This window comes from Strongylocentrotus purpuratus, unplaced genomic scaffold (assembly GCF_000002235.5).
Source record: "Strongylocentrotus purpuratus isolate Spur 01 unplaced genomic scaffold, Spur_5.0 spur5_scaffold_1, whole genome shotgun sequence".
Lineage (NCBI taxonomy): Eukaryota > Metazoa > Echinodermata > Echinoidea > Camarodonta > Strongylocentrotidae > Strongylocentrotus > Strongylocentrotus purpuratus.
In genome coordinates this window covers 28676646-28696957 of record NW_022145594.1, presented here as the reverse complement: position 1 = coordinate 28696957, position 20312 = coordinate 28676646, and the positions used below count along the sequence as shown (strand labels likewise).

General features: G+C 35.4%; 1 protein-coding gene across 1 annotated transcript in view; it reads right to left on the bottom strand.

Annotated features, from left to right (window-relative positions):
- Positions 1-19004, bottom strand: part of LOC115921312 (SID1 transmembrane family member 2-like) — a 25545-nt gene extending 6541 nt beyond the window's left edge. The window contains exons 1-10 of the mRNA XM_030978667.1: positions 18993-19004; positions 17347-17468; positions 14009-14164; positions 13587-13632; positions 13030-13128; positions 8176-8262; positions 5326-5425; positions 4323-4388; positions 3516-3606; positions 222-345 (exon numbers count right to left, since the gene is read on the bottom strand). Coding sequence (XP_030834527.1) covers positions 222-345; positions 3516-3606; positions 4323-4388; positions 5326-5425; positions 8176-8262; positions 13030-13128; positions 13587-13632; positions 14009-14164; positions 17347-17468; positions 18993-19004 — 903 coding nt within the window. The remainder of the gene's footprint in view (positions 1-221; positions 346-3515; positions 3607-4322; positions 4389-5325; positions 5426-8175; positions 8263-13029; positions 13129-13586; positions 13633-14008; positions 14165-17346; positions 17469-18992) is intronic.
- Between the last annotated feature and the right edge of the window lie 1308 nt (positions 19005-20312).

Sequence of the window (20312 nt, the reverse complement as noted above, 5' to 3'; positions counted from 1 at the left end):
TGGAAAGACCATTCACTATACAAAAACGGTGAACATGCATTTTTAAAAATCTTATCAGTTTTCGAGATATTAAACATTATGCATGTGCAGTCTAATAAGAACATAAGTGTATGACCTTGGGAATTACACCTGCCTTCACCTAAAGCCCACATTAAAAAGCCATCCCCTACCTCCGGTCCACTTACAATCTATAAGGGGCCTGAACAAACTAATCATCTTACCACTTGGTAGGTTACGACAAGTTGAACGACTGGAAGAGCGTAGAATACGGACACCGTTACAATATCCCAGAGGTACGTGTTGTACTTCTTTTCCATTTTTACAAACTTATTCCTCGTAAGTTGACTAACGTAAAAATCCTGTAAGTTGATAAATGCAAAGCATACCCCCCAAAAAAAAACAACAACAAAAAAATATATATAATAATAATAAAACAAATATGACGTATTAATTTAAATATAAATGTTAAATTCATTCTTATGGCTGCCAATAAATAGGGTGAGAATCAACATTCTTCACACTGAGAATTAGGTTGCAATTTGGGTGCAGACTGGCATCCACCTACGAGTATTTGGCAGAGGGTGCTGCTATCGTAGCAGAATCGCACCCTTATTTCTTAGTTTGTTGTATCTGAACATATCAACACTCGTCACGTGTGATTATTTGTATAAAAAACAACAACAAAATTATTAATGAAGTGACAATGCTTAAGTAACATGCCATGTACGTGCTGAATGACGAAAGTACTACACGTGTATCAACTTATAGTATACAGGAACATTTGAAAATACCGTTCTGAGAAGAAACTCGTTCCATGAAGGAAAACAAAAAGATGTTTACTTGGCATTTAAAGGGAGAGGGCCGTCAGTTTACATGTGAAAGAAGCCTATATTTAGCTGACACCGTTAAAGGGATCGTGTAACAATGTTAAATCTGAGATGCACGGCTCTACGTGTTATCAGTGTCTGTGAAATAGTGTAATATTGAAGCCCTAAAAAAAATTGCGCTTGTAAATGATCAAGAAGTGCCTCGAAAAAGTAAAAAACTTTGAGTGACCGGTTTTACCATACTCGTTTTTCCCAATAGACTGTAGTGTAATGAAAACCGTTTGGCAAACGGTTTCCAAAATTTGTAATTCCAATCATAAATATCTTGATAATCAGACAGGCAATCTGTCTGCAGAAGTCATGGGGTTCCTGACTGACCTAAAGGTTTATAACTATCATTGCAGCATGAGCTAATTCCAGAATTTTGTTTTAGAATCTGAGACAAAGTTACCGGATCCCTTTAATGGGTGTACAAGTCTGCACACAGCAAACCCGTAATCATATCAAGAAATACCCCCTAGTCTCTCGGAGAGTCTCCGAGTGAGGGAATGATAAGATAAGGACTTTACCAAATGGGGATATGGGTGGAACATGCAAAGCATTCAATGAGACCTGTTGGTCATAAAACTGAAGGCTAATCATGGTGACTGACAGCACCTGTTATGGGTAAACACCCGAATGGTGTCGAATTCCCCATGAGAGCTGACTCCTATACGTCTTTAAACCACTCACCTAGGACATCTCAACACAACATGCAATTTACAAAATTTTAAAATTAGTAAACGTACCTCTGTATTATCGGTTGCTTCGTCGTTGTTCTCATGGGGTTGGGTGTTGTTCTCATTGGCTTGGGTGTTGTTCTCATTGGCTTGGGTGTTGTTGTAATAGTCAATAATAATAAAACTATTTAGAGCTTGTACGTCTCTCTAAAGCAATAATCCATATTATATTCCACATACTAAGCATCTTGCTCTACGATTGGTCAAAAGAAAATCACGTGATGAAAGATAGTTCGCCCATTATTGATGGGAGAAGCAAAAAGTTCGTTACACTGTGTAGATAGTACTACTATCTACACAGTGCAACGCACTTTCACTGAAGATAGAGGTACTATCTACACAGGGCAACGCACTTTCACTGAAGATTCTCCAAAAGCGCACTAAAACAGGCGTAATTAAACTAAGCGCGCATTACCATTGAGCGCAATTAAAGAAAACACATGCGCGCACCGTACCCTCAAGGGGTTGGGTTAAACTTAAACTTTTTGGGTGTGAATTTAGGCCTAGGTGTCTTTTATGTAAATGCATACACGTCCTTTTCTTTTTGTAGTTAAATTGTTTTAGATGTGGAATATAAAGCAAATAATCACCTTTTGGTTTCAGGCGATGGCAAACTATCACTTCCTCTTCGATCAGAATGTAAACGCTATCTTTCCTCAGCTTCGCTTCGGAAAGATAGCTGCATCCAGATCGCCTCGGAAGTGATAGTTTGTCCCATCACCTTCACCAACGGTAATTATTTGCTTACTAGCTGAAATACATTACAATAAGAAAGCAATTCTTCTAAGTGTACATGATGCAAATGCAACCAATACAACAATTTTTTTATGACACTGACTGAAGATAGTATTAGAACATTTGTAAAGTAAGGTGACAAATGTGTGCATGTAACATGCAAAATATAGATGGATGTATATAAATACAAAGTCAGTTTAATGCATTCCATGACTATGAAAACTGAAGAAGAAGAAAAAAAAATCGATAAATCAACTCAAATTTGCTATTTATACGCAGTAACTTAGCATAAATATCACTTTGGAACTAAAGCAGAATGCCAAGTGTCTTCACATGTACGCATGAACATCGTGATCGTGAAAACTTTGGGGCAAGACTATGACATTTCTCAGCCCTTTTTTTGTCTAAAAGAAATGACAATCATGATTGATGAATGCATGAATACCTTGCCAACTTATTAAAATAATACAAAGGAAGAATAAAGGGTAGCAATATAATGAATAAAATATGACAAAGTCATTTTATAAAAGGGATTTTGTTGAATTGTTTTTACCTCCTTCAAAATCACGTGCCCTAGTAGGCCTACTGCATTTTGCCATCTTTCGTCTGAAAATGGATATTGAAACGTCGTTTTGTATTTATTAGAAAAGTTAATTCACATAGTAGATGAATAATTTGTTCTTACAATACATACGCATTGTAATTATTACACATATAGACACAAGAATTGGAAAGATACAAGGAAATCATGAATATAATTGTACACGCATGTATTTATATATTACTTCAAATACGATTAATTGTTTAGAAAAACGGTAAGGCATATACAATTTTCTTATTTATTAATTTAGCTGCTTGTGTATTGCATTGATTATGGCAAAATGATGGCAATAATATGACAGAAATTGCAAGGTAAATGATTTCGGGGTACAGTTCAAATAGTCAGAATTTTTTTCTCTGATTGTTACTATAATTATTTTTATGTCCCCTATTAGCATCATAATACTTTTCTTGAAGTTTTAATACATGTTTAATTGAAAATTAACAAGCTTGTCACCATGTCTTAAATGTACAATATAGTTTACCATAATGGTAGGCAAATTGAACGTTTAAATTCCAGTTAGACTAAGATACCTGAAATCTTTGGGTTTAGATAAAAGTACGATGCACTTACATCAAAACGGGTACAGCAAAGGTAATAATAGAAGACAGGATAGCAATGACTATGAGCACCACTAAAGTGACCAGAACCGGCTTCCAATATTCTACAGCACAAGATAAGAATGAGATAATACTGAGTATTCGTGTGAAATAGGTACTTTTAGTATAACGCCTGGTAAAAAATGCTAGCCAAGCAATGGATTGACAGATTTATAAAGAAAATACGTGACTGAATACAATGTTCAAGTACAGTCAAACCTACTTCAATGACGACCAAGACTATAGAGACCCCATTATTTGGTGTCCATTGAGCATAGTTTCCTATTGAAACTTGTATTAAAGGAGCCTGACATAAATACTACCAGCTCATAAAGGCTGATTTTCGTGTCTCCCTTGAGCAGTATTCATATGCACGTTTGACTGCCCATGGAAAACGACAGTGCAGTCCACTGTATCAATTATCAAATCATAAAGTTTCCAAATTGCAATCATTATAACATTCATGTATACAGAACTATGCCTTCATGGAGCCTACCGCCATAAGGAATTCTCATCATACTACAATTTCCCTCACACTCGGGATATAAAAGTAAGCTGGAGTACTTTCTTCATGGTGTAACAACGAGTTTCGCTGAATGAAAAACCTGTGCACACATATTGATTCAATTTGATTATTGATTGGTTATTCCACCAAATATGATGACAGCGAATTATGAGGCAATTCACATCTACACTAAATCTATGTGGTTTTGATAAGATTTTTATATCACTGAAGCCTTCTTTTATCACAATAAGCAGTGAAATGTGACATAGTACTTACTGTCTAGTGTGTGTTCCACTCTCAGTGTTACAATTTTTGTGCGTTCGGATGAGCCTGTATATTGAGCTGAAAGAATACAATTTAAAAAAAATAGTTAGTACATCGGGTAGTAGAAAAACGATTCTGAAATAATAGAAAATGCAGAATATAGGTAATGTACAGTAGGTAATCCAATGTTGCCACACATAATACATACCTACAGTTAACAACTAAAATATTCATACCCCATTTGTTTGTTTTTTGTGTTTTTCATAACTCAAGAATTAAAGCTGGATCGGTTGAAAGGGGCCTTTGTTGAATAGTTTTAGATATCAGCTTCAGTTTCAACATACCTAAGAAAGCTTTTCATTTCTACAATTAAGTTATATGTTCGAAATGCGAATACAATATCTGATACGGGAAACGGCCATGCATTATGGTTTAAGGCATGGCCACACAGAGGATTTTTTTTTCTGTTGGGGACCTGGGGGAAATGCAATAAATTATTGATAACTGATTGCATTTTTGTTGGCGGGGGGGGGGGGGCTGCCCCCTACCCTAGCCCCGCTGCGTACAGTCATGATTCAGTGGCAAAGCAATGGCCTAGTAACTGTTAGGCCCAATGATCGAAACCGTGTCGATGTGCTATATTAGTGCCATTTGTGAGTCAGTTATGACTTAAGGACGTAGGTCCCCTAGTCGATAAACATAGTAGCGTACCCATGCTTTAGCAGTCACACAAAACAAACACTCGCCAATTACTATTCAATAAAATCAGAGAATGTATACTATAAACTAGATCTTTTAGGAATAAATCATTGTCAAAAGCATTCCACAAATTGGGGTAAAAAAACAATATTCCACATTTATGACATAACATTGTACATGTATTTACTATTTTCAAAGAATCATAACATAATTATTATAATAAATTAGATGCACCATCATTCGAAAGGATACGATGAGAATCATGAGATTTACATGTTGCCAATTGAACCCAACATAGAAAGTAAGGATCCCTTACCTTCGAGAGGTGTGAATTCCTTGTAGTTATTTTCGCATCTTTTATCGTTTGGATGCACGACCATCACAACATAGAAACGGCCCGATGTATACATGTCTCTCTGTCAACAAAATTGAATAACATAAACGGGATAATGAAAATGATATCACAGTCGTAAAGTCGATATGATGTACTTCAGAAAAGGAGGGACGATGGCTCAGTGGTAGAGCAGTGGTCTCGTTCATGGAAGGTCCCGGGTTCAAAACCCAATTCGGTGCGCTAGTGCCTTTTGGTAAGGCATTAATTATTATAACCAAGTCTCATTACATCATCGGGGGAGTTCATGAAACCTGAACAATAGTTTAGTAGAATAACCAGTCAGGTAAAACCAGTCAGTTAAAACAAACAAACAAACAAACTTGCGCAGTGTGGGAGGAAGGCCGCCATCTATTCTTGAATCATATTTGCGGTATAGGGTCTATCGGTCTAAGTGATCATTTATTGATATACCTTGTATTGAAAGAAAAACCACCGCCCTCTATATGTTTTGTGAGTACCTACCGTTCATTTAGAAAGTTGAATGAAAATTCTTTCAAAAATGATGTTAAAGATATAAACTGGGATAATTTGTACTTAAACAATCACAATGTTGAGAATATGTGGAATATTTTCAAATGTAAATTCAAAGACATTTGTGATCTTCATGCACCGTATGTCACAGTAAGAAAACGTTCTAGGGGGTCACCCTGGATTACCAACGAATATTTATGGATCGCAAGAGATAGGAATTATTTTAAATGCAAATTTGATAAACACAGAACTACAGACTACTGGGAAAAGTTTAAAGAATTCAGAAATAGGGCAAATGTACTAAACAAGAAGTTAAAGAAATAATATTATAAGAATCTGTGCATTGAAAATGGTAATGATATGAAAAATCCTGGAAAGTACTCAAAAACTTACTCTCAAAGAAAGATGCCAATTCTGATTATAAAATTCTTGTAAATGACCAAATTGTAGTAGACAAAGAAAAAGTAGCAGAATTGTTTAATGAAAGTTTCAATAATATTCAAAGCCAACTAACAGGAGCAAATGATTCTCATCTCAATATAAATGCATTGCAAACATTACCGCAAACAGCACATGAATTCAAATTTCCTCATGAATTTAAAGTTGCTAAAATAACCCCTATTCATAAAGGTGGAAACAAAATGAAATTAACTACTACCGACCTATTTCCATTCTCCCCACAATGTCAAAGATATTTGAAAAAGCAGTGCACAATCAGATATACTCTTACTTAAACAAACATTCTTTGTTAAGTGAACGGCAATCAGGTTTTAGACCAGGGCATTCAACTCTAACATGCTTGACTGAAATAGTCGAAGGTATACTTGACAATATGGACAAAGGTCTGGTCACTGGAGCCATTTTTCTTGACCTGAAAAAGGCGTTCGACGTTATACCACATCCATTGATTATTAAGAAAATGTTATTGTATGGTATTGAGGGAGTTGAACTTGAGTGGTTCGAATCCTATCTATCTAATAGGCAACAATGTGTATTCTTGAAAGGGTCGAAGAGTAATTTTCTAACTGTGAAATCAGGAATTCCAGAAGGACCAATACTGGGGCCATTAATTTTCTGCCTCTATGTGAATGATATTTGTAACCTGCAACTCCGTTCTAAGACAAAGATTTCCTTATATGCAGATGACACGGCAGTATTTCATCATGGAAAGTATTATAGAGTTTGTGAATACAATCTCCAAAAAGATTTTTCCCGTATCTTGAAATGGCTAAAATACAATGGACTGTTTTTAAATGCAAATAAAACAAAAACAATACTTTTTGGTTCCAAAAGAAAAATTCAAAATAATAATATTTGTATTCGTTACAGTGACAATGTACTCGACTCAGTCGAAAGTATGAAATATCTAGGTGTAACACTAGACAAAAGTTTAACAAGGTCGTTACATGTAAAAGAAGTTGTTAGGAAAGTATCGGGTACGATTGCCTGCATTAGACGTATACGCAATTATATTTCCCGTAAGAATCTGATTACATTATACTATTCTCTTATCCTACCGCATTTAAACTACTGTAATTCAGTATGGGGAAATACTTCGAAACAAAATCTAACAAAGTTGCAAAAATTACAAAATAGATATGCACGATTAGTTCTTCGTGCCGAATATTTTACACCCCAAAATGTTTTAATGAGTAAATTGAAATGGCGGTCATTAGAGGAAAGAATTAAATATCAGAAATGCATCTTGATTTTTAAAATCATAAACGACCTATCACCACCATATCTAAATCCATGTATAAGTAAAAGACCGGTATTATATTCTACTCGTTATACTTTAAACAGTCCATTATTCATTCCAAAATGTAAAACAAATTTTAAAACGAAAACCTTAGCGGTTTCAGGAGCTAAAATATACAATAAATTACCCTATCATATTAAAAATTGTAAGTCGCTGCAAAGTTTTAAAAAGAATGTCAAAACCTTTCAGTTTTCCTTGTAAACATATTTTCACGTTAATTTGACCTTTATTTATTACAATTCATTCATCTAGTTTTCTCAATTTGATAATTGTATTTTTTCCTTACAATAGTTAATGCGTGTTTTTCGTTACCTATGTTTAATTATTGTATATACCATGTTTATTTTACCTTTGTATGTATTTTTTGAATTCATGTTATTATTGTACATGTTTTTATGTGATGCAGGGCTCTCTGGGAGAGCAGGTTCAGAAATGAACTTGAATGAGACCACCCTGTTAAAATAAAACTATAATAAATAAATAAATAAATAAATTAAACAATAACAATTGAATATTCAGTATTATAATTGTCCTAGACTTACCGTGACTGTAATTGCTGCCTGCAAGGTCATCGTCTGAAATGTCCCCGCGTTGTAACGCACGGTGGAAACATCTTCAAAGATCGGACACTGGGAGAAAAAGATAAAGACAAATATCAACTAGAAATGTAATTCGTCACGAAGACGAATAAGGTGGTCTGTCTTCAAGTCTTATAATAGATTGTAATATTTACTGTATTGAAAAAGGGATAAGTTATATAGACATGTACACAATGATGATTATGATGATGATGATCTTGATAGTAATGATTATGATGATGATGATCATGATGATGTTGATGAGGATGATTATTATCGTTATGATAATTATGATGATCATGATCATGAGCGTGATTCTGACATCTTTTTGGAAAAATGAGGGATGATTATGATAACATATAGTCTCAGCGACAAAATACTAAAATTTGGGAGAAAACTGTTGAATAACAACCGAGAGACTGGTCAAAACACATTGTCATGCAGATTCATGTTTTGAAAAAAGTGACCTCCCATAGACATAACACGCAAATATGACAAATTATGCATTGTCGCCTTCAATCGAATATTTAACTATGATGACGTCATCCAAATGAAAAAATATGACTTATTCTGATAGAAAATTATCTCAGCTACAACATATCAAAATCTGGGAGAAAATCGATTACCGATAAGTGAGATAATCTCAATTAAACAAAGACAAAAATGACGTCATCAAAAAAATACATTTTGTTGAGTTTAGATGTCAATATGAAGACTTTGTTACACTTTGTACGAGTCAGGGTGGTATGAAATCATATCTCCAACTCATGCTTTCTCCAACCATGATATAAAAATTGGGGGTCAATGGACTATCTGAAGAGCTATTTCGATTTTTAAAATGGCATGTTTTTGATCAAATTTGCATTATATTGCCCATAGCAGCACGCGCGGATTTTGAACTTTGACGCACGCTCACGGCCTTATGAAATATGGAGAGTGACTGAAATTAATGTAAATTGTCAATTACGTTAAGAGGAATCCAAATCATGTAAACATTTTGAATTTGACCTTTTCCGCGGGCTGTGAGCGCGCACACCGCGCGCGGGGACAAGAACGGACGGAAAATTTTGAAATGCTTAAAATGACCTGATTCGTACTCTCGTTTAATAGTTAAGTGATTTTGAGCAATTTTAAATTTTGACGCGCACATACGCGCGCGTCATGACCTTTATGTGACCTTTGATGACATGACCTGTTGACCCTTGACCTGAAGTATATGTGATATGAATACGAATGACCTTTGCTGATGCATCATGAAGATATGATGGATAATGTGATTTCACAAAATGGCGCCTGGATGACGTCACGATGACTTGATGACCTTGAAAATGTTCTAGACACGTGTCATGACAATGACCTATGACTGTGCTAAAATTGAATCAAATTGACTAAACCAAACTGTGAGTTATCCTGGGCACAAAAAACGGGAAGAAATAAAAATAAATAATAACTAGAAATTTAATTCGTCACGAAGACGAATAAGGTGGTCTGTCTAAGTCTTATGATAGAATTGAGAATGGGAGAATTTATATAGACATGTAAACAATGATGATCATGATGACCATGATGATGATCATGATAGTAAAGGTGATGATGATGATGATAATGATAATGTTATATGATGATAAAAACGATAATGTTAATGATGATGATGAGCATAAGCATGATCCTGACATCTGATTGAAAAAATAAGGAAATATTAAGATAGCAAATAGTCTCAGCTACAACATACTAACATTTGGGAGAAAACTGTTGAATAACAACCGAGATACTGGTCAAAACACCTTGTCATGCAGATTCATGTTTTGAAAAAAGTGACCTCCCATAGACATAACACGCAAATATGACAAATTATGCATTGTCGCCTTTAATCGAATCTTTTAATATGATGACGTCATCGAAATGAAAAATGAATGAGATATTTTTGATAGAGAATTATCTCAGCTACAACATATTAAATTCTGGGAGAAAATCGATCACCGATAAGTGAGATAACCTCAATTAAACAAAGACAAAAATGACGTCATCAACAAAATACATTTTTTTGAGTTTAGATGCCAATATGATGACTTTGTTTCACTTTGTACGAGTCAGGGTGGTATGAAATCATATCTACAACTCATGCTTTTTCCAACCATGATATAAAAATTGGGGGTCGATAGACTATCTGAAGAGCTATTTCGATTTTTAAAATGGCATGTTTTTGATGAAATTTGCATTATATTGCCTATAGCAGCACGCGCGGATTTTGAACTTTGACGCACGCTCACGGCCTTATGAAATATGAAGAGTGACTGAAATTAATGTAAATTGTCAATTACGTTAAGAGAAATCCAAATCATGTAAACATTTTGAATTTGACCTTTTCCGCGCGCTGTGAGCGCGCACACCGCGCGAGGGGACACGAACGGACGGAAAATTTTGAAATGCTTAAAATGACCTGATTCGTACTCTCGTTTAATAGTTAAGTGATTTTGAGCAATTTTAAATTTTGACGCGCACATACGCGCGCGTCATGACCTTCATGTGACCTTCGATGACATGACCTGTTGACCCTTGACCTGAAGTATATGTGATATAAATATGAATGACCTTTGCTGATGCATCATGAAGATATGATGGATAATGTGATTTCACAAAATGGCGCCTTGATGACGTCACGATGACTTGATGACCTTGAAAATGTTCTAGACACGTGTCATAACAATGACCTATGACTGTGCTAAAATTGAATCAAATTGACTAAACCAAACTGTGAGTTATCCTGGGCACAAAAAACGGGAAGAAATAAAAATAAATAATAACTAGAAATTTAATTCGTCACGAAGACGAATAAGGTGGTCTGTCTAAGTCTTATGATAGAATTGAGAATGGGATAAGTTATATAGACATGTAAACAATGATGATCATGATGACCATGATGATGATCATGATAGTAAAGGTGATGATGATGATGATAATGATAATGTTATATAATGATAAAAACGATAATGATGATGATGAGCATAAGCATGATCCTGACATTTGATTGAAAAAATAAGGAAATATTTAGATAGCAAATAGTCTCAGCTACAACATATTAAAATTTGGGAGAAAACTGTTGAATAACAACCGAGATACTGGTCAAAACACCTTGTTATGCAGATTCATGTTTTGAAAAAAGTGACCTCCCATAGACATAACACGCAAATATGACAAATTATGCATTGTCGCTATTAATGGAATATTTAACTATGATGACGTCATCAAAATGAAATGAATGAGATATTTTTGATAGAGAATTATCTCAGCTACAACATATCAAAATCTGAGAGAAAATCGATCACAGATAAGTGAGATAATCTCAATTAAACAAAGACAAAAATGACGTCATCAACAAAAAACATTTTTTTGAGTTTAGATGCCAATATGATGACTTTGTTTCACTTTGTACGAGTCAGGGTGGTATGAAATCATATCTACAACTCATGCTTTTTCCAACCATGATATAAAAATTGGGGGTCGATAGACTATCTGAAGAGCTATTTCGATTTTTAAAATGGCATGTTTTTGATGAAATTTGCATTATATTGCCTATAGCAGCACGCGCGGATTTTGAACTTTGACGCACGCTCACGGCCTTATGAAATATGAAGAGTGACTGAAATTAATGTAAGTTGTCAATTACGTTAAGAGAAATCCAAATCATGTAAACATTTTGAGTTTGACCTTTTCCACGCGCTGTGAGCGCGCGCAACGCGCGCGGGGACACTTACGGACGGAAAATTTTGAAATGCTTAAAATGACCTGATTCGTACTCTCCTTTAATAGTTTTAGGTGATTTTGATCATTTTAAAATTTTGACGCGCACATACGCGCGCATCATGACCTTCATGTGACCTTTGATGACATGACCTGTTGACCCTTGACCTGAAGTATATGTGATATAAATATGAATGACCTTTGCTGATGCATCATGAAGATATGATGGATAATGTGATTTCACAAAATGGCGCCTGGATGACGTCACGATAACTTGATGACCTTGAAAATGTTCTAGTCACGTGTCATGACAATGACCTATGACTGTGCCAAAATTGAATCAAATTGACTAAACCAAACTTGAAGTTATCGTGGGCACAAAAAACGGGAAGAAATAAAAATAAAGAATAATAATAATAATAATAATAATAATAAAGAAAATTCTGACGAAATCAATAGGTGGTCTGTTGATAACAGACCACCTAATAATAATAAATAAATAAAGAAAATTCTGACGAAATCAATAGGTGGTCTGTTGATAACAGACCACCTAATAAATAAATAAATAAAGAAAATTCTGACGAAATCAATAGGTGGTCTGTTGATAACAGACCACCTAATTAATCTCTCATAGAGTATTTGATATTTCTTGATATTTCTTTGATATTTTCCGCTTGCCAGTAGGAAAGAGGCAACTCCCATGCAAGAATTGACAAATTGGAAAAGTGTTCTCTTCCCTACAAGAGAAACAAAGACTCAGTGAAGTTTGATAACGTGGAAGATATGTGAAGCAAAAATGCCATAACAAGGATAATCATGAATATTATTAAAAGAAAGAAAGAGAGAAAGAGGAGGGGTGGGGCAAGAACAAAGGATAATGGTGAGATAAAGAAACGTGAAGAGAGGGATTTCAATATTGATAAAAAGGCGGAAACTGGACAAATAAGAAAGTGAAATGAAGGGAGGTGGAAATAAAAAAGGTCAAGAAGGTACGTGTACATGTACATGTGGGATATATGTCATTGATGTATACTTTTCTACCAGTTGAATGGGGGTAGGTTAAACAAGTCTACTCACCTCTGCCTTCTGCACTGAAAAGTAGGCACATGTATCATTTGGTGACTTGGCTCTCACCAGCACCATATTGACTCCCTCTGGAAATTCATATTGATAAAACTGTAACACAAAATAAAAAAGACATAATCAGATAATTCCTATATATGTACATGAAATAAAAGAGAAAAGTGACATGATTCAAATACAAAATTCAATAAATTGCATTGCCGTGTCCGTTGAAATATTACAAATGTAATGTTCTTTTAGCTTGGCAAGTTCAGTAACTATACATTTCTACTCTCAATAAATCTGGGTGGTCTGTAGCAGAAAAAATTTCAAAACGAGATAAAAACTATATGACTAATTATAAATTCAGGAAAAACATGAAAGGAAATCATTAAGATAATTTATAATTTTTCCCACTGCACGTACATAAAATTATACTCCTGACAAGATTTCAGCAAAAAATACATTATAACTGAATTTTCTCATTCCCGATACTGCATTTACAAGTAGATCCAATAGATGGGTGGGGGGGGGGGGGTCATTACTGTACCCTACCATTTAAAATCTCTTACCTGAGGTGAAGATGGATCACTTGAGAATGTGATATCTGTATCGGATCTTAAGAGACAAGAGGGAAATATTAATACAAATAATAATTTGATATTAATACGGAGCAGGAGATGTAACTAGAAGTGGGTGTTTTGTACAGATAGCTCTTACCATTTCAATACATGTAATACATTTTATTTTTGTAAAAATAAAATCTGTACATAGCCATCTGTACATAATATGAAGTGTACTGTACTTTATGAAATATCCCTTCTTTCTTCCTCTCAACACCCGCCCACGAACTTCTCAATAAAAGCGTAAACCACATTCAGAGATAGAAATCAATGCAGGTTAATTAATGTACAATACAGTTTATTCAGATGTTAAGATAAATAATAGAAAGAGAAGGGAAAAAAAACTGTTTCCAATTTGAAATCAAACTTACTCCAGGTTGAAATCGTCTACAAACATCCCAGTCAGGGTGAAATTGACTTCAATGGCGGATAATGTGCTGACGTCCACAATGATGGTCTCCTCCACGCTGGCGTTTAGGTTGGAGGAATCAGGGCACAGGGTCTTGCTTACTGAGCCATATTTCTGGCTGAGGATGAAACAACAACAAAGAATAATGACTTTTTCATAGTGCTTAACGTATTTACTACATATGCAAGCACTTTATATTGGTATTATTAGTTACTCCAGTCTTTGGATTCAATTGGTAATCTGCACATGATAGTGTACATCCTTCGCTCACTGGAGAGTATTTCAGCCCTGCATCATGTATCTAACCATCCACTTTAACGTTCTCATCCTACCAGATACCCATTTAGCACCAGGTGGACAGAGGCAAATGTAGATGCATTGTGGCCGAGGCGGGACTTGATCCACGAGCCACAGTCCGTTGATATATCCAATAGACCACAGCATTTCTACTGTCTCAATCTAAGATAGCTAAATATACAGTAAACAACAAAATTATTCATACCCTTACCAATTTTGTAATAGTTTAAGTACGTTGAAAATCGATTTGTTCAGATTATGTTTTTTGGGAATGTGACAAAACAAATCTCTGATTACTGTCCCTTTTAATTTGACAAGTGCTCCTTTCCTTTCTAATAAAAGCTCTCTTTCCTTCTTAAAACTGCCCCTTCTCCTTTTCATTATTACTCTTTTTCATTTCTTATAAATGCCCTGTTTATTTTAAGACATGCCTCTTTTTCTTTTTGGTAAGAGCCACTTCCCCCTTTCTATAAAAGCCCCCTTTTCACCTCTGATAAATGCCCCTTTAAATTTTGATCGGTGCCCCTTTTCTTTCAACAAATGCGCATTTTCCTTTATTGTAAATGCCTCTTTTTTATTTTCACAATTGCCCCTTTTCCTTTTTAATAAGAGACCTTTCCTCATAAATTCTCCACATTCACCATATTCACCTCTAATAAATGTCTCTATCAAAATATGATGGGTGCCCCCTTTTCGTCGACAAATTCCCATTTCCAATTCTCATAAATGCCTTTTTTCATCTCTGACGATAACCCTTTTAACTTTCACACGTGCTCCTTTTCTTTTCTTATATCAAAATGTCTAATCCCTTTCGATAAGTGTCCCTCTTTTCCTCTCATCATTAAATGTGCCCCTTATTTAAATCGACTTATTTCCCCCAAAACTCGCTCGCTCACATGTATAGATTATATAATTATATGTCTTTTCAGTATTCCGTTATGAATATGTGCTTATAAACACATCCGAATTGGGTTTTTCCTCTTTAAAGGATGTGCATTTTCGCACGGCGACCTTACGCCTTAGTCACAAATACCATTACGAACCGCTAAAAATGACGTAAGAACGATTTTCAGACCACTTCGGAAGATCTTCTTAAAGAAGGTCATACGAAACCAACGTTTGTAGACCGTTCCTGAACCGTTCGTAAGTTCGCAGACTGGTCGATGGTATGGTTCATTATTTTTTCAACCTCGTACGAAACCCTGTCTTTGTAAGGTTGCCGAACAAACGTCGTAATAACTTCGTAAGAACCACGCAAGATCTTCGTACATTTCGTAGGGTCGAGGGACAATTCCAGAAGCCTCAAATTGTAACGATGATCGTAAGAACGCATTAAGTTGTTCATAAAGGGCTCTTACGGTATTTTTTAAGAACGCCTTAAGAACGGAGCTTTGCATGGCCTTCGTACGTGAACGGCTTATGGCGGTCGTAAGGCGTTTGTAAGGTGATTGTGAGGTGTACGTATACAACTTATGCAATTAATGCAGCGCTTTTATTGCAACCCGACAAAAGATTCACAACAACATAAGAACTTCTTGTTTATGAAACTGAAACCAGATTCGTGCGATTAGGGTAATACTTTAAGGCAAAATTTAAATGAAAGGCTTTACGGTGAACATTTGATCATAAAGATATGCATAGCATTGGGGATGATTACATAGTTCCCCCCCTTTCTTGGTCAAATATTGGGGGAGGGGTATATCTCCCCAGTCCCCCCCCCCCCTCCCCCGATCTCCGCCTATGAGCTTGCTATACAATTTGGAGTAGATTGTCGGAACATTCGCTTCAATGTCTTTGTCTCGCAATCACTCCATTTGTGCTAATGTTTAAGCAGCTTAGTGACGGCAAACAGTGCCACTGTCCCCATTGATATACCCTACCTGCATACCACAACCTTTGACTGTCTTTAATTCTTGAAATTAAGGTACGTGTATTAGGACATGTAATATGTATTATATCACTAACTTATATGAATGGACGATTTTGATTAAGTTATCTAAATTTGCCCATTATTTCGGACATCGTAGCTTTCATGAAATTCCCATCAGGACCGCCGAAGAAAACGTTTGACAACCCCTGTATTAAAGCTTACATATATATGTACATTTAAAAGTACTCAACAAAAGCCCTAATTTAAACAGTCCCCCTTTCATTCTTGAGTTACAACATCCCAAAAAGAACATCCAATGTACAAGGGGTATGAATGATATAGTCGTTAACTGTACAATAAGTAAAATAAGCCTATATCTTAAAGATAAACTTGAGTTCTGGTAAAAAAAAGAAAATTAATTCTCACAGAATCAAACGAAACTTACACTGAATGTTCAAGATTACAAAAATAAATGACATGTGCCAAACAATTTTGGAAGAAAATGTATACTGGCTGAGTAATGAGCATAAGAAGACAAGGAAATCAAGGTAGTACCAGCCCCGACACCATGAGTGTTGTCCCATATATAGCTTTCTGTGTAAGTGCTTGTTACTTTACCAAGACTCGGTCAAATTTATTATGATTTTGATGAATCCAGAACCTTGCAGTCCACACCAATACTTACATGCTACACGATCAACTGTTTCTGATCCTTTCCACACCTTTTCTTTCAATCGCATTACCAGTACTAAAGTTTATCTTTAAACATTTAATTTAGAAGTTTGCTAATAACTGATATATCGATAATATGCCCTTAAACTATACGATCTTATTGTGTCTGTTTCTCCAGACCTTCACCTCGTCCTCATCCCCCCTTTTCTTTGGAGGAGTGGTTTAGTTGTTAGTTTCTTCCTTTGTCTTTTTCTTTCTCTATGTTATTCTCTCTCTCTCTCTCTCTCTCTCTCTCTCTCTCTCTATATATATATATATATATCTATCTCTCTTTCTTCGTCTTCTTCTTCTCCTTATTCTTCCTTTGTGTAATTAATACACAAAGGTATTAAACTGTGCAGGTTCCCACACATTCATAGCCACTACGAGAACCCATATAAATGCTCCTTCATGTATCTTACCCGTCTGGTGAGACGTAAGGCACAGTCCAGGACAAGACACTCCGGGATCGTTTAACCACGACGAGGATTGGGAAGTCTGGCACCGCATCATCGCTGAGGAAGTGGAATCGGATCGCCTTATCCTGGTAAAGGTTGAAAGTTGGGGAAAATACGAAAGCTACTGTTAAAGATAAAGTTGAGTTATGGTCATGCGATTACATTTTGCAAGAAACGGTGTAAAATCGATCAGAAAAGGTTGATCATCTAGCATTTAAGTATTGGTGTGTACTGCAAAATGTGGGATTTGGCCTAGTCTTGGTAAAGTTGCAAGCACTGTACACAAAAATATGTATATGGGACTACACGAACATGTGGCATAACAATCCGTTCCCGATTTTTATACGATAATTATTCGCCTTTGCTGCTCTTTAAAACTTTCATGACAAGTAGTAGCAAATGAATATTTCTGGACTAATGATAAATTCGTTTCACAGTTGATTGCTTTTGATTGGTTCTATTGTTCGGAATATTTAGCAGACGAAAGAGATAGAAGTTAGGTTCCCACCGTTATCGACGATTTATTTATTATCATTCGTATTTTTCCCGTCCTTTTATAATGATATTTGTATGGAATAAAGGATTACATTTTAGGCACCTGGGAGAAGTTCTATTTTTTGTTAAGAATGTTCTGGCTTGCTTTCAGAATATCCCGCTTGTTCAAATATTTGTTTTCTAATTTGTTTTCAATTACAAGATCAAGCACACATTATCACTCTACTGGAGGCAAGCCAAAAGTGTTTTTTGAACGATAAACTACACTGTGTTACTATTGTATGTAGAGTCACATGTTATTCACTAGTAGTAGTAGTGAGTAGTAGAAGTAGTTCAATAGTAGTAGTAGTAGTAGTAGTAGTAGTAGTAGTAGTAGTATTAGTAGTAGTAGTAGTGAGTAGTAGAAGTAGTAGTAGTTCAATAGTAGTAGTAGTAGTAGTAGTAGTAGTGGTAATAGTAGTACTAGTATCAATAGTAGTAGTAGTAGTAGTAGTAGTAGTAGTAGTAGTAGTAGTAGTAGTAGACATTATACTTATTATTATACTTATTATTATTATAGTTATCAGTATGATTATCAAAAGATGATTATGACTATGATAATTATTGTTATTATTATCTTTTACATTACCATTATTATTATCTTTTTCTGAATCATTATTATTACATCAAGATTCAAGATTCAAGATTCAAGATATTTATTGTCATGTAAAAAATACATAACATTTGACTTCGGACATGTAAAGGTGATATACATTTACATACAGACATAAATACAGACAAAATAATTACATTTCAACGTATTATTTAACAATCATCACAATTTTAAGAAGGTTGCATTAAAAGAATAAGACAATACTGAGGAAAAGGCAGTGCAGTTAAAAAAGCTTGTTTTGTTTTGTTATTGAGCTCGTCCATCGAGGCACTTCCACGCCATATCATTGGCACCATCAGCATAAACATCGACGGCAGTAGTGTATAAGTACATTAATTAGAAGGGCTAGTAATGATCTTTTGCAATACGTCATGTGCCCAGAATGTATTGCTATACCAAATCCAAGGTGTCTACCAGGATTATCTTTTCGTTGCTGAAATATTATCAAGATAATAGAAGATACACTGTTGGTCATAATGGTGGAATATTTATTTTTACCCCAGTTTAGGGAAGGATTTTTAAAAATTATTTATTTCTAATAGATCTAAATAATGGCATACATTCTCAGATTTTATTGAATATTAAATTGCGAGTGTTTGTTTTGCGTGACTGCTATATCATATGTGTGCTACTATGCTAATCAGCTAGGGAACCTACGTCCTTAAATCATAATTGACAGTAATGAGGATTAATGCCTCACAAAAGGGCACTAATATAGCTGATCAGCACGATTTTTATCCTGGGGCCTCACAGTAACGAGGCTATTGCTTAGCCCCTGAATCATGACTGTACGCAGTGTTTGCTAGGGTACGCGGCCCCTTCCACAAATCCCCCAAAACGAAGAAAATGCAATAAATTGTCAAAAATTCATTGCATTTCCCCCCGGCCCCCTACAGGAAAAATTCCTCTGTGTGGCCATGCCTTGAACCATAATGCATGGCCCTACAGAGGAATTTTTCCTGTAGGGGGCCGGGGGGAAAATGCAATGAATTTTTGACAATTTATTGCATTTTCTTCGTTTTGGGGGATTTGTGGAAGGGGCCGCGTACCCTAGCAAACACTGCGTACAGTCATGATTCAGGGGCTAAGCAGTGGCCTCGTTACTGTGAGGCCCCAGGATAAAAATCGTATCGATCAGCTATATATTAGTGCCCTTTTGTGAGGCATTAATCCTCATTACTGTCAATTATGACTTAAGGACGTAGGTCCCTTAGCTGATTAGCATAGTAGCACACATATGATTAAGCAGTCACGCAAAACAAACACTCGCAAATTAATATTCAATAAAATCTGAGAATGTATGCCATTATTTAGATCTATTAGAAATAAATAATTTTTAAAAATCCTTCCCTAAACTGGGGTAAAAATAAATATTCCACCATTATGACCAACAGTGTACATTAGAATAAAAGTTTTGTATAATAGAGTAAAATATAAAGAAGATAAAAATGAATAACCCAATCATGACAATAGACAATATGTCATTATATATTGTTTTCAAGTTTATATTTATTTGAAGCTGGCTCGAGATGTGCTTTGATATTTGGTACTGGAGAATTATCAAAGTCAAAATGAACTTGCTTTAAAGCTCCACTGTCCTACTTGTAGCTACTTGTTCCCTATATATAGAAAACTTCCCCAATCGGTGCCTTTTGGTCCCCCATGATTCTCTTTTTCCTATGTTAGTTGAGAGCTGAGTTAATGAGATAGCCACATGTCAGTGACCTCGCTGTGTGGTCTAATCTCTTCTGGCCCAGTAGTATTGACGGTCTTTAAATAAATG